Source organism: Amia ocellicauda, chromosome 2 (genome assembly GCF_036373705.1).
Source record: "Amia ocellicauda isolate fAmiCal2 chromosome 2, fAmiCal2.hap1, whole genome shotgun sequence".
NCBI classification, from domain to species: Eukaryota; Metazoa; Chordata; class Actinopteri; order Amiiformes; family Amiidae; genus Amia; species Amia ocellicauda.
In genome coordinates this window covers 4851164-4866617 of record NC_089851.1, presented here as the reverse complement: position 1 = coordinate 4866617, position 15454 = coordinate 4851164, and the positions used below count along the sequence as shown (strand labels likewise).

The window sequence follows — 15454 nt, the reverse complement described above, 5'->3', positions numbered from 1 at the left end:
TTTTGGTAATAAGACAAAATAAACATCCCAAGTCTAATACTGCATTCCACCCGCCAGTATCATACCATGCGTATTTGAAACTCCTCACATTGTGCAATCGGTTTATTTACTGTAACAGCTGATCCTGTTTTTTTAATATTTATCCCATCTCACTGTTGACATTATTATTTATAGATAATAAAATAATGCTTTGGCTAAACATTTAATCTGTCACCATTATTCAATTAAAGTATGTTCACATGCAAAACCAAACCAACCTTAACCGTCTTAACATCATGTTGCATAATATCAATAACTACAGGAATATTGCCATCAATTTGTAAGTGGATATTTTGGATAAATCACATTCCACATTTGTTTTGTGGAAAAACTCTTACATGCCTTCATATAGAAAATGCTTTCTGGAAACTGGTTTCGGAGAAATTCCCATGTTCGTGTAAACGCCCTGATATTTACATTAAGATACAGAGGTTTATTTATAACTGGAGTGGTGCTGCATCTGGCTGTGTACACTTGTCAATAAAAATGTACTTTGGCAGCCAAACAATCAAACAGAACTAAAACATTAAAGGAGTCGTGTTCTCCCAACGCATTACCATCAGGGGCTGCTGTCAGAACCAACATGATGCCATGTAAACGAGTTACAAAACAAGTCGTTTTCAAGGCAAAAACAAGGTCAGGGTACAATAACTAGCACTTCTTTCTGCTTTGCTGAAATATTGAATCAATTTGCTGGAGTTGGAGAGGAAGTCTTCAGCATGGCCAGCTGCCACGCACAAACCCTCGGGGAAGATGACTGAGGAGTACACACCAAAGCAAACCTAAAAATGACACAGATCCTGCACATTATTTGTACAGCACAGAGTTGCACCCTGACGACATCTGAGAAGACGCACATTTTCAGTGACAGATCTTTGAATCCACAATTCAGATCCAGTCCCCTGAAGGCATTCGAAAAGCTCTTTAATCAACCTCCACAATGACACCACAGTTAACCAACATCTAAACTAACAAACTCAATGCTCAGATGTGTGCCGATCCGCCTTTCCAGTGATCATGAACTCTGGTTCTAGAATTCCTTTGTGGCCTTTAAAACCAGGAACCAGGTCCCAGACTCGTCCTGCTCTTGGAAGAGACGAACCAAAGGAGAATGAAGCACAGAGTGGCCTCTCAACGCAGACAGCACACCCTCCTCAAAACCCTCAGCTTCGTACCAGATCTTTCTACTCTCTTCCAGAGGAATACACCACACAAACACAGCCAGCATGTCTGTACATCTGACACAACAACAGACACCACAGTATCTCCAGGGTGTTACAGAAACAGGCTCATCTGTTCCTCTGGGCTGAGACTGACTGCTCATGCGCCAAGGGGATTGATTAGCCTTGGAGCTGACTGGAGGAAAGACTGATAAAAAAAAAAAGTGAGAACGCTTCATTGGCTACGGAGAGATTATTCATTAGCTAGAATAAGAAAGACTGCAAATCTAAACACCAATGGCTTATATAGTGTGATACTTTCATTATAGAGGCGTCTCTGGTAACACAGGTCAAGTTATTATTAAGTTATTTGGCATTTGAAACAGTTGACCATTTCTCCAGCAACACACAAGCTTTCGTAGGGAAGAACACTACCAACAACTGACAGTTTTGTGTTGGAGCATTTTCTATGGCACAAGGAGCATGTCGAGGCTTTCTGCTCAGTATGATGAGCACAGAAAACACACCAACGTCTCCTGCTCTGAAGCGCTCTGGCCATTGCTGATGTCTTGCTTCCAGCTGCGACCGAGACCGCGTTGTGCAACTTGCTTTCCTTCTGGCCAAGTGCCACCGTCGCTCTGCCCAGGCGTCCGTCCACAAGGCTGACAGCCAGGGCACTACCGGATGTTTACTACAAAGGTCACATGCTTTACTCACCAATATATATATTTTAAATTAAATAAAAAAATCTGAAGAGCTGCTGCATTTGATTGCCCTACTTAATACAAACATTCTTCAACAGGCCCAACGCAAAGCAATGCAGTTGTTGTCGTCGTCTTGTTTTGGTGAGTAGAGGTAGTTTTTATTCCCATTATGTAAATTGTGCACCCAAATCTGACTATGAAGCACTTTGATTTCATATCCCACAGAAACAAGAAAGGGATGATTCGAGATTATCTTTACGGGTTCCCATCAGGGCGGACTCACCTCAAACGTGTACTCAAGGTATCGGTCCGTCCTACACCTCGACACCCCCTTCAGCACAATCTTCTCTATGTGCACTGCTGCGTAACACACAAAGCAACAATTTGTTAAACAAAACTAATGCAAATCAACAGGCCTCTAGAAAGCACAAACACAGAGGCTAATGTAACCTCTTTTTCAAATACACAACACTTTTTCTTTATTATGTATGGTTTAATTCCTTAACAAAATCCTAAAGTTTCAAAAGTAAGCATTGGACTTTTCACTTTTCACTTAAAAAGGAAATAATTTTCTTATGTCACATATCAGAATATACGTATTGGTCTTTGTATATATGTTTAGAAACTATGTTACTCTTCAGGAAATTGCATTGTAGTGGCTGCAATTCTGTTGCACATGAATATTGTTAGCCTATTCATCCTGTGAGGCACTGGGTTTCAAAGCTGAGCCCGTGGTGCTACATATTGAAAGCAGTATCTCTAGATTTACCCTCTTTCTGCGCCTTCCTGGATACAGGCTGGTTCCCATGGGGTGACTGGTCCCTCTCAAACAGGCTGTTCTCAGTGCTGGGACAGAGGTAATCATTTTTTTGCACTTTGTTCTGCTGCGGGGGAAAGACAAAAACACACAAGAAGCAAAGGTAAATATAAACAGGATTATTGTGATGCTCAAAAGGAAAAAGCTCAGAGAATTCCTGTGCCAGGCAGTATGATCCTAAAACTACAGTGTCAGAGAAATCACTCCAAAGGTGTCTTTGATATGAAGATGAAAACCAAGTTTCAACTGTTATATCCTGGAAAATCAAAATCAGAGGTTGATGTAAAACACATTTTCGCCAAAGGGAAATAAATTATCCCTGTATGCATGGAGGGTGCATCTACATTCAGGATTTGCACGACAAAGTATAGAGCAATAACCATTGGGGGGGTGGCTCGACTAAAATGTGCCGTTTTCTCCTGATGAGAATACTTTAAAAGACCCACAGACCCAGAGGAACTCGGATACAATGGGACACTTCAGGCAAACTGAAGCACATTCCACATCTGAAACCAGCTTTTTCACTCTGTCAATGTATCACAAGGTCTGCAGTCAATTAAAACCATACGTGTTGACAATTGCTCATGAAGGATTGTGCTTTGTGAATCACATCGATAATGCCAGTTTGCTTGATGGGAGCTGTAACCGACTACAACCCCAGTCTAATTTATTTTCTAAAGGCATTCATTCAGCCTCCGAGAGCACACACAAGACTGCATGCTTCTGAATGGCACGAACTGTGACTATATCATCAATAATGTTAACGAGTTTACCAAATACACATAGGCCTATACCTTTGAATACAATATCTCTGAATACAATATCTGCTTTTCTTTGTCATGCGGTAGTTGTTTAGTCCTGGTAGATAAGGGACTGGAAGAGGACGAATCTTTATGCCTGGGCTCCTGACATTTAATTATTAACCCTCCACAGCTAGCAAATTTAGACAATGTCCGATACACTGTAAAGGATATCAAAGCGAGCGTTAGCTGGTGTAAATAGAGGTGTCGGCACTCGACACAGAGTTCAGGTGAAGTTTCCAGCGACATGCAAGAGTGACCTTGTCTGGAGCTCGGTAACAGGTAACCCAGCAAGAAAGGCCGGCAGATTTTTATCACAGACGTTTCTCAACAGCACAGAAGAGGAAAGGTTTTATTCTCAGAGTAGCTTTTTAAGGAGCAGCACGGTTTTCTCTCGCTCTGAATTATCTGTCTATGGCAGGAAAGTTGCTCCCATAATCGTGGTGCCCTGGTGTGGAGTTAACTTCCAACACAGGGAACTACAATTATTCCCCCTAATAATCAGATCCCCAAACACCATGAACTGAAAATAAAAACACACACATACTGCATTATACACAACATCAGCACAGAGATGAAAAACGTGAACTGAGAATATGAATGCTCAACAAGGAAAATTCAATGTATTCTGTCAATAGTTCAATTTTGTAATGTCCAGTGTATTCAGTGCGAGCTTCTGGTCCCTGCTGCACAACACTACTGTTTTAGTTTCTACCATTCGATACATTTGAACACTTTCTTGATGGATGCAGGGTTTCTTGTTTTATTGTTAAAAAGATTGCAAACAAAAGTGCAACGTTTTAACAACTGCAGCGTTTTTATATAACATTGCCTTGCCCATCAAGGCTCTGGTTAAAATGTTGCGCTTTAATATACTTCCATAGACTACAATGGGAGGTCAAAATAATACTGTTGAGCTATCAAATACAGAATATGTTGCTCTGATTAGATTATTGGTCCTAAAGCTGGATTCTCACACTGAAGCAGACATTAATACTCATTGCTTGCCACACCTGTTTTTAAAGAACATGTTATAATTGGAGCAACTGCTGTGTGTGTGTGTGTGTGTGTGTGTGTGTGTGTATGTGTCTGTGTGTCTCTGTGTGTCTTGAATCACAATAAACGATGGTGGCTGCATTTGATACATTTCTCGGGAAAATAAAACAGTTTCCTTAGGTTACAGTTGGCTGTGCCCTACTCAAATTCTAGTTGCCCACAGACGTACACAATGTGGTCAATTCAAATGTGAAGTTTAAAATCGTAAAATAAATTGCTACCACACATCTGGAGTTTTATAAAGATGTAAATTGGTAATGTACGTTTCTACCAATCAGAAACAATACAAAACACAATGGTCGGCCTAAATTGTGGTGACTAAGCGATTGAGGGGATAATTCAACATGAGGCAATGCTTTCCTTCTGAAGATAACTCCATGTTTCTCATGTTAATTAATTAAGTATAAATAGTGCATGTTGTCGGAGTGAACTAAGCAGGAGACCCTTCGAAACATCCCGTCTATGTAAGAATGTGGCTGCACCCAGTTAGGAACCCCAGTGCATCAACAATATACATTATCACTCTCTCTGACAGACCTGATAATTACAGAGAGCTTAAAAATAGATGCGCATAAAAGTACACTGGGGACGATATATTCTGGCTCTGCGTATTATATGCTAGACCTTTTGGCATCAGCCATCTGCATCCAGAGGCTATTTATTCAAATTTTTAAAGGCTTGCCAATCATCTTCACAACAGACGGATGCAGACCCAGGCCTTGGCGTCTTGTAGAGCGCTTCAGAGTTTCTCCACCACTCACTGCAGCTTTTACAGCTACGATTCTGTATAGAGTATCCTACACACACACACACACACACAATATGTGGAATATCCACCTTTCTGGTTTTCTCTTAATACCAAAACCCTGACTGGGGGAGGATGATTTATCACTACCATTAGAGTACCCACCACCATTTCTATATCAGTTGAACGCCTCCAGCTCAGAAGACGATGCTCACTCATGCAGAGCTCCAGTGCAGACCACTGTGAAGGACTTTAAATTAACCGTTTCTGTGGGCAGCTCGGAGCAAAACCGGTTCAGGGGACCTTCAGTGTAAACGCACCCACTGAGCAGCACAGATCCCACCCAAACTCGGACTGAAGCTCCGGTTCTGTGATGTACTCTCTTACACAAGAAATACACGCTCAAATAAAATAATGCTTTGAATGAATAAATAAATCTGTATCATTTTGACTTCAAAAAAGTCTGTTTCTTCTGCGGCTTTAAACGTCAATCAGACGTGATGTGAGATTAGAAAAGCTTAAACGGCTTCACCTTTCTAACTTAAGTTATCATTGAGTGTAAATTGAGAATTTCCTAGTTTCAACAATTACACCAAATGGTAAAAGGGTCTCTGAGAGAAGGTAGTATTACAACAAAACATGTTTCTTCAGAGTGTTTTCAGCAAAGATCCGCAGAAAATGGGTCAAATTCCAAAGCACTGTGAGAGACAGTATTAGAAAGAAGAAATAAATGACCTATATACTGCTATAGACTAACAATAGATCTTCTACTGTTTTGCTGTGCGTCTTGTTATTGACCCTACAGCAAACATGCATCATCCTGTGACTTTAAGAAATGACTGTAAGATTTTTTTTATCCAAAGGTTTTGAAATCCTCATCTTAAAGAATACCATCTCACTAGAATTAAGCTGCAGCCTAACTGCTATGCATTACATGCCAAATGCTTTAAGAGGCAATGCATTTAAATGAATAAAATCCTGCAACTATATAAACCATACAAATCCATTCCATACGAACAAAGAACCAAATCTAAAATCCTTGTTTAAGAGTAAACAAAATCGAGTCACAACGTCAGTGTTTTATCATAATATAGGCCCGAAGTCCAGACAATACTGCAATATATGGCTTCACTTAATAGGCCCACTTGAGAATCAAGAAGAACATTCTCCCCATTTGTTCTGAAAGGATACAGACATACACTACCAGTCACAAGTTTTAGAACACCTCCATGTTTCCCGTTTTTATTGAAATGTAAGCAGTTCAAGTCCAGTGAATTACCTGAAATGGTACAAAGGTAAGCAGTAAACTGCCAGAGGTTAAAAAAAAAAGTTTAGGTTACCAAAAACTGAAAAATAATGTACATTTCAGAGTTATATACTGTGTTACTACACCCTCTAAAGCATTATTTGGCAGTGTTACACGCAGCTCCTGTGCATAGAAGTGACGCTGTATTCCTACAATGCACACATCGTTTGAAAGCTTATTCTCTTGGCTACCAGCGCGTTTCATTCTCAAACACATCCGATTTACAGTTTCCGTGTCGCCGCCATCATTCAGAGCCCAGGGAGTAAACGCGCAGTCTGCTTGTGGGGGAGGGGGGTCACTGAGATCACTCAGTTTTGATCGGTTTTCTTGCAAATAGGCTTGTTTTGTTCAGAACAACCTAACGATCAATCAAGTATTATTTGATATTCTATCAAACACAGAGAATTGTTCACATTAGAGAATGCTTCACTTCGTTAGAAAGCTGAGAGTCTCTGCTTTCATAGGAGACCAAACACTTGGCAAACAACACAACAGTGAAGAGCACACATGGGATTAAAGAGAAGCTCACAGATTTGGTGCCTTTTAAGGGACCAGAGGGGTTTGTCAGCTTAAGGGGTTAAATTCCATGATTTCATTGTATCTCCAATTGTTTATTTTGTTCTATACTTTAATTTCAGAGTACATTGAGACATTAAACTGCATACATTTAAATAAAAACTGGACAAATTGAGGCGTTCTAAAACTTCTGACTGGTAGTGTATGGCTTCACTTTATAGGCCCACTTCAGAAGCAAGAAGTAACATTCTGCCCCTATGTTTTGAAAGGATAATTATATATATTAGACATTCATATATTCTTATACTTATGATGTTTCTTTAAAATGCTTGTGCATTATTAAATGCTTTTAAGCGACAGAATGCCACAGTCAGCTTAAGTTGGCATTTAAGCAATCCTCCCACTTCACTCCCCCCTCGGCACCTCTCACTACGGACACCTCCTCCTGCCTGCATGAGTCACATCCAAATGTATGTCAGCCCTCCTTGAGTCAGGCTCACTGGGACTAAGAGCAGACATTAGGGCAGGGAGAAGATTATTCCCTGGTAGCAACAAAGAACATACGTATTTTGCGACCCAACTTCCCTGCACCATTTTTTTCTTATTATTTTGTAAAACAAGTGTATGCTTGATTTAAACTAAGCAACCATGCAGTCTAATTAGGGACGAATTGTAATTAATTTAGTTCCTACTGTTGTTAATGTAATTTTTAGTTTACAGAATTGATACTGTGAAATATAATCACAAAGTGACATCCCACAATGCACTCCATTCAGCGCAGCACAGCATTTGGCTTGTTTATGTAAAGCACCTGCTAAAGTACAATTTAATAATTCTGACAGCTTTGATACGGCTAATGCGCTAGTATTTCAGCAATGGAAAATAAACCAAAATATATTTGGTGCTGATTTAAGAGCGGATGAAGAGAAAAACTGAGTGCAGAGCTTATTGTAGTATCTTGTCAGTACTGTGAAGGAAAGGACCTGGAGACCTATTGAGAAGACTGCCAATTAGACCTAATTACAGCAGAACGCCCTGCCCTCCAATTCTTCAATAGGGTTTTGCCAAGAGTGGGAAGAGCAGTAATCTCCAACCATGCGTAATCTGGGAGTAAATTACCTTTTCACTACTCTGCGAACACTCAGTTTTGGTGTTCATCTGTTTATTTATTTATTTTTTGAAGTTACTATAGGAACTGTCTTGATACAGGCTGAATTTGGATTTCACCTTTGAATTTTCACAGATCATTAGTCAACTTGTATAACTAAGATTCACATAAACCATTAAGAACTAAGGAGCATTGTTGATAACAGGCCCTTGACGTGGAAATTTCCACTATTAAAAAGTTGATCATCTGAATCAAATCTGCTTCAAACCACATCCTGACGTTCCTGAGGGCATTCCCCTTCCCTTACACACTGTCTAACTCGAGGTCTGAACAGACCAACTTTAAATCAATGAGAACGAACAAAGTAAAATGTGCCACTCTGCCACAGGAACAGCAGAACAACCACAGCAAAACAAAAGATATGTCTGTCATCACACCGATCTGAGCACTATGTAATCAACAGGATACAAGCCTCGGCAAAACCCGGCGAGATAATTAAAAACAAATCCGTACTGATTGACAAAAACGGTGCAAGTAAAACCAGCTATGGACAACTGCCTTCTGCCACTGCATGGGCAATTAAAGGGAGTTATCTTATTTAATGCGATACTTTCAAAAGACTTCAATACATTTAAGGCCAGAATTTGTTCCCTTCTTCTCACTGATACAATATAGGTGACCTATGGAAATAAAAATAATTCCCAGTGGCACTAGTGCGTCATTCTGTATTGACCTGATCTTATCCTTGCCTCAGCAAGTTAACTCTTCCTTGGTTGATGTCAGAGACTTCTCTCTGGTGCTATTTTTGCTCACATATTTGTTTATAAAACACTTTGCAAAGCTAATTGCCAGGAAGTATGAAAGGGAAGCACATTAGCATCATACCAAGCTGAATAGTCCTTTAGGCACAAGAATTTGCATTAATTATTTTATTTTGTGGGGGGGACGTTTGTTCATTAGATTGGAAAGCAACATTATTTAAAAACATAACACAAATATGGTAGCCCAAAATACATAAAGCGCAAGAAACTCAGAATTCAAATATGGTGACAGAAGGGAAACTAAGCAATGGGAGTGGCATAAAGTTATTAAGTAAACCATCCAACCTGTTTTTTAGTAATTATTTTTTACCAAAGATGCAAATAGTGATCATAAATACCATCTGATCACACTCATTTCATATGCATCATTAAGTCTACAGATGTCTGGATGATGAGATTCAACAGTGTATGAAAAAGCATTAAAAATCAGCTTTCTGTGAAAATAATGTAAAAGCAGCTTGTATAAATATTATGCTTCAATTGATTGTGAATACGACGCAGATTAATATACTGCTTTTATTAGTGTTGTAGAAGGCCAAAAAGATGCATTGCACACAAGTATGAACTGAATTTATTAAGAAATCATAATATTAAAGAGAGAAAAACTGTTTTAGCCGTTTAAAACGCTCCGTGCATTAACCAGCTCTTGACGCTCATCTTTTCCGAGCCGGACACAGACAGACTCCTGCTTTCCGTTTCCTGACTTTCACTTTCCGGAGCAAATTACACATTTTCAGCATATAGGGGGGAAAAGGGTGAAGCCGTCCAACCATTTCACAGTCGCACAGAAAAGCCACATCTTCCGAGCCGGTCAGACAGGCGGCCCACCCCGGCCCAGCCGCCCACGCCCGGACCCCGAGCAGCACTGGCCCCCGGCGGCGGCGCACACATTACACGTCACAGCGCCCGCTTTCCCTGCCCAGCTGTCAATCAAAGGGCAGCGAGGCCGGGCCACCCAGCGCTGCAGCGCCTCCAGTGCGCCCTGAACCGGCTCCCACAGCCCCGCACCCCGCACCCCGCACCCGTGCTGCCGGAGAGCATGTCATTACAACATACCGAAATTCAAACCTTATGTTTCATCTGTAACTTCTCCGATCCACCAGATATGCCAATACATCACTAGAGCTGCTCCTCAGCCACATCCACACACGACCCCCGACCCGGCAGCCTGTCCCCGTCCCTGTGAACGGCGTCTGAGCCGGGAATGCAGGCCTGCGCAGGCGCCCAGGGGTCCTCTCAACTGGCATTACAACTAAATTAAGTGGAGTGACTGAGCCACTAATAACAGACGCGTTTAATGCGATCTGCAGGACTCATGCATGTCTCACTGACACCCGAGGTCGCATGTCCGTGCATGATACATACAACACACATGACAGCTGGCACATATCTGACACATGATCGCTCATGCCTGTGAACAGTATTATTACCAGGGCGCTGCTGGCGTGTCGGTACCGCCGCCTCTCGTCCTGGATCGCCGGCTCCACTTTCTCCAGCTGGACCCGGACCGTCTCTCTCTGGTGGAAGGGGAAGGCCGGGTGCAGGGAGGCCATGGTGAACAGCAGCGCCAGCTGCTCCAGAGGACCGGCCCCTGCCTCCGACGGCGGCCCGCAACCCGGCCCCGCTCTGCCCGCCTCCTCTGCGTCCTCACACGGAGGGTGGACTTGGAGGGGCCGGGGGTCCGGGTACGCGGAGACGGGGAAGCCGCAGTTTTTGAAGTACAGGGCTGCGTCCACCCGCCTCAGGATGGCGAAGAGCCTCCCCGCGGCTTCCCTGTTCTCCGAGCCCAGGAGCGACAGGCACACCAGCAGCTTGGACCGCACCACCGGGTCGGCGACGTCCGTCAGCAGCTCCAGCTCGGCCGGGCTGTTCGCCCTGATCTCGGAGTCCCGGAGGATGTGGAAGTCCTTCCGCGCCAGGTCCTCCAGGCAGGAGCCCAGAAAGCGCAGCTCCAGCGGCTGGCACATGTGCAGCAGCCCGCACATCAGCTCGACGCGCTCGGCCGGGCTCAGGCACAGGCCGAACCACTCGAACACCGCCTCCTTGCTCAGGCAGTCCGAGCCGGGGAAGAGGGGGTGGCGGTCGGGTTGTGGCTGCTCGTCCTCGGCCGTGTCGTCTCCGCCTTCCTCCGCCGCTCTCATGGGCAGCTTCATCTTCAGCATTATCAGCTCCGCGGGAAGGGCAGTGGAGCGGCGATCAGGGCAGCGCGGGCATCGCTTGTGCCGGGCGGCGGGCTCTGTGCTGCGGGAACAGGCGCGGCGACACTCGGCGCTCGGGCTCCGTCGATCCCTGTCTGCGTCCCGACGAGCTGTCAATCACAGAGGCCCCGCCCCCGCCGCGCTGGGTCCTAAAGCGCAGCTCAGGCCGGTTCACAGGCAGAAGTGTGCCAACTTCTGTCTGCAACATAATGACCTGTCTGTCCAAATCATCCCGACGTTGTCCCCCTGCTTCATTTACAACTATATAAGCGAGGTAACTGGGCACTTGGAGACTGCAGCAGTAAAAGATGTGTCATGCACAGGCTGTATGTGTGGGCATGTCTGATTCCAGTATGTCTGGTGTGCTGCTGAATCTACCTGCCAGTGCTTTCATGCAACATGGCCACTGATCAGGGGAAACGCAAGACTGGATGTACAGATTAAAGTGGCCTCGCCTGACCTTTAAAGGAGATGTATTTTTCTCCCCACTCTATAACCCGGTACCTGGGGTTTAAGCAATGCGAGACACAGAATATCACACAGGGACCTTAAATCTAAGAGTTCAGGTTTATTTCTGTGCTTGTTATACACTATAATATAATCCTACAGCTTTTTTGTTGTTGTTGGTACGCCTAGTTTAATTCAGTTTAGGCAGAATTAATCCCCAAACCTAGACATAATAATTAAAGATGAAAGTCTACATTTCCCAAGATTTAGAGATTATTGTCTTAAATAGAATCGTATTGTTATGTCATATTTAAAATAAAGCCTTCATTGTGTTTTTCTTCACGGAATCGGGGACATATTATGAAAACCAAACAAAACAATGATCGTCTTTTTGTTTGTTAGTTACGTTTGAATATAAGCAGAGATCAGCATAACTTTACATAACATGCATTGATTCTAAGATGCAGATATTGCTTTTATAGTAACAGTTAGGAAGGTCTTCATGATGAATATGCGACTCCAATTGTGCATGAAGTTGAGGACTTTTTATACTATTGGATTTGATCTTATTACCATTTCTCCTCCTGGGTGGATCCCTTTCTGGGTGGCACTTCAATAATGAGGAACCAGATCACCGTCATAAAGAACAGTCGCCAATTTGTATAGACCCTCTTGGTCCATTGTCCTCATCCATTAGACCAGTTCACACCTGAAGTCCAAGAGCAGGGCTCAGACCGGCCTTGTTTGCACGTCACTGTCTGGATTGAAGGCAGTTTGTGTGCTTGTTGCCTTCATCAGAGACTCGCCTGAATGCAGCAGTCATGCTAGAGTTGATCTACATGAATTGATCACTCAAAAGCAGGTCCTTGCTCACGAGAATTACTCCAGTGGGCAGTAAACCCACAGCTAACCACTTCTATTGTAGTAATTATTAGCCACAGACAAAATACGTTTATAAGAACAATGATCAGTCATATCCTATCACTGCTTGTACCCGAATAAATTCATCTTTAATGAACAAGGCTTTTTATTTGCATATACCTCTATAATATAACATAATATGTGTAGAAAATCTAAGTAAATGTCCCTTACATATACATCCTGCAACAAAGCAACTATACTATACGATAAAATATACTATACGACACTAACAATTTCAACACATTTGTTTGGAATTGTTAGGAGAAATGCTCGGACAATCATATCCAGATTGAAAACATATTTTGAATAATTCATCTTAATGTGTAGTGTGACAACTATATGCCTGTAAACACATAAGTAATTCAAGTTAATACAATTATTTAAACATTTGTATGTAATCAGTTGTGATAGTTTCACAGGGTAGGAACAGAAAAGGTTGACTTCTTCAGATTGGCAGAGAAAGGCTGCCCTGCCATCTTGTGGGCAACACCAGACACTTCAGCCACAACAATGTTCATACATTTTAGCAATACTTGGTGTATTGATTAGAATTGTATTTATAGCCTTTTGCCTTATGATGAAATGTAACACAGAAGATTGTGTTACTTTGTAATCCAGCCATGTCTGGTGGTAGTGAAGTTATAATAAACAAATAGTACAATTAATCTGACAGAACGGCAAGTTTTGAGACCAGACACCAGTCACAAGACACTTTTCAGTTTAGTTAATTTATTTGCCATCCATAAAAATACTGCCTTATTTGGACAGATTACTTTCTGCATACACATGCATATGTTTTTATTCTGTATTTGTATGTATTTTTATTAATATAACATGTCACAGACTTCAACTTGCAGTCATCTCTCTCTCTTGCTTTCTTTATTTTAGTAGATATATTTCAGACTTCAGTCATTTTTTACTCACAAAACCAGGCCATACACATAACAATCTGTACAATTATTTTACCTTTGCTCTTAATTTAAAAAAGTCTGAGAAGGAGGTTTACCAAAATGCCCATATGCAATAACATACAGTAAGCATAATTTACATAAATAAATGTGTATGTTTGTTAATAAATATCTGCTTCGAAGTATATAACTTTTTTGTGGAAACAAGTTAGATGAAAATATTGAAAAGGACACAGAATGAGCTCTGTGATTCATTTTGTCTCTTAATGTTTTGCCTGTATAACATCAGTGTAGCCGACACACACCCTTCAGCAATGCATACTGTATATTTATAGGCAGACTTCTGTTCTAGTATTTAATTGTCCCACTGCAGAGAAAGCTGGGTTGGCTCTTATATGAGTCTACATGTCTTTTCACTGTATTTTGGTCTGTTGTCCTCTGTTTATTATGTCTGGTTACCATGGCTATGATCTTGTAAATAGACCCTTAAAATGTTTCACATAGTGACAGCCTTTAATATTATGGGTGGCTGCTTTTAAATAAATATTTTCATTTGTCAATGCATGAAAGCTACCCAGAATTTGGATTATTGCAAATTCTACGTGTTGCAGAGAAACCCCTTGTCATTTTTCTATACTAATCTCAGTGGCGAAAGGCAATGACTTGTCAATACACATTATAAATCAATTATTAACAATATAATATACTGTAAACTACTTTTAGCTGGATTACATCAGTAAGATACAAACCCACCACACACACGCACATATTAAAAATGACTAAAACCCAACCCTAGCCGACCTCAAGATTTGAAGCTTCAGCTAATCTGAAACTGGAGAAATCTCAACCCTAATGAATGCTTATGTTTACTGGGAAATCTGCCTGACCCAGAGCCTATCCCTAGTCTAAAAACCCCAATTAATTCCCATGCAAAATATTACTTTACGTATATATGCCAATTCCCAAATTAAACATGGCAAATGACAAATTAAAAACTGACAAATAATCCACTACTTTTCTAGGCAATTTGACTGACCAATTTAACATGTTTAAATAACAGTCTTAATGATAATGTAACTCTAATATACCTAATATAATAGAGCAACTCCAGGCTGTTGAACAAACAGATGTTTGGGTTAGATTGACTGTCGTGTGTAAACCTGGACAATGTTGTCCATCTCCTCCCACTAGGTGGCGATGTATAGACACCAGTAATTGACGACTTTTATTAAAATACCTTAAACTTACGAAAGTAATACATGTACAATACGAATCCAGTATTGCAAATCAAATAAATAATGAGGCTATTGAAAGTAATATTGATTATTCTTTTTAGTGTATACCTACTTATAGAAGACCAACATCATTTGCATTTAAATCACCCCCCCCCCCAAAATAAAAACACTACTGTTTTAGCAAATATTGAGATAATTCATGCATTTTATCTGTACATGAAAAAGCACTTTCCTTAGCTGAGAAACAGGAGAATAAGACATCTTCTTTCCCCTCATTATGGCTGATTTTATATTTTTTTGTGAAAATCCAATACAATCCAATACCAATAGACCTTTCGTGCGATAGCTTAATTTAGAATTTGCCCTCAAGGAACAACAGTATTACTCCTTTATTACCCAAAGGCTGTAAGGTAACATTTGGGGAGATTAATAATGCAGGGCTACAGTCTGCAGAACACATTACTGTACTGTTGTACTGTCCTTGTTCTGCCTCTATTTGCTTGAAGCACCTCGACATGAGAGCAGGAGAATCTAAAACAGACATACAGAGTAAAACCAGCACATCCAATAAATAAGGCAGAGGCAGAACTGATAGTTATGCAATAGTTTTTATCTGTATCCTGCAGAATACAGCACACAAACGCTCCTGTCTCTGTTCTGTCCTCAGATGGTA

At 41.5% G+C, this 15454-nt stretch overlaps 1 protein-coding gene across 4 annotated transcripts in view; it reads right to left on the bottom strand.

The window, feature by feature from the left end:
• zcchc2 (zinc finger, CCHC domain containing 2) overlaps positions 1-11364 on the bottom strand; it is a 35739-nt gene extending 24375 nt beyond the window's left edge. For 2 of the 4 annotated variants that reach the window (XM_066716506.1, XM_066716481.1), the window contains exons 1-3: positions 10503-11364; positions 2673-2787; positions 2187-2263 (exon numbers count right to left, since the gene is read on the bottom strand). In XM_066716506.1, coding sequence (XP_066572603.1) covers positions 2187-2263; positions 2673-2787; positions 10503-11234 — 924 coding nt within the window. In that variant the 5' untranslated portion in view covers positions 11235-11364. The remainder of the gene's footprint in view (positions 1-2186; positions 2264-2672; positions 2788-10502) is intronic. The other 2 variants (XM_066716498.1, XM_066716489.1) reach the window with 2 other exon arrangements.
• Between the last annotated feature and the right edge of the window lie 4090 nt (positions 11365-15454).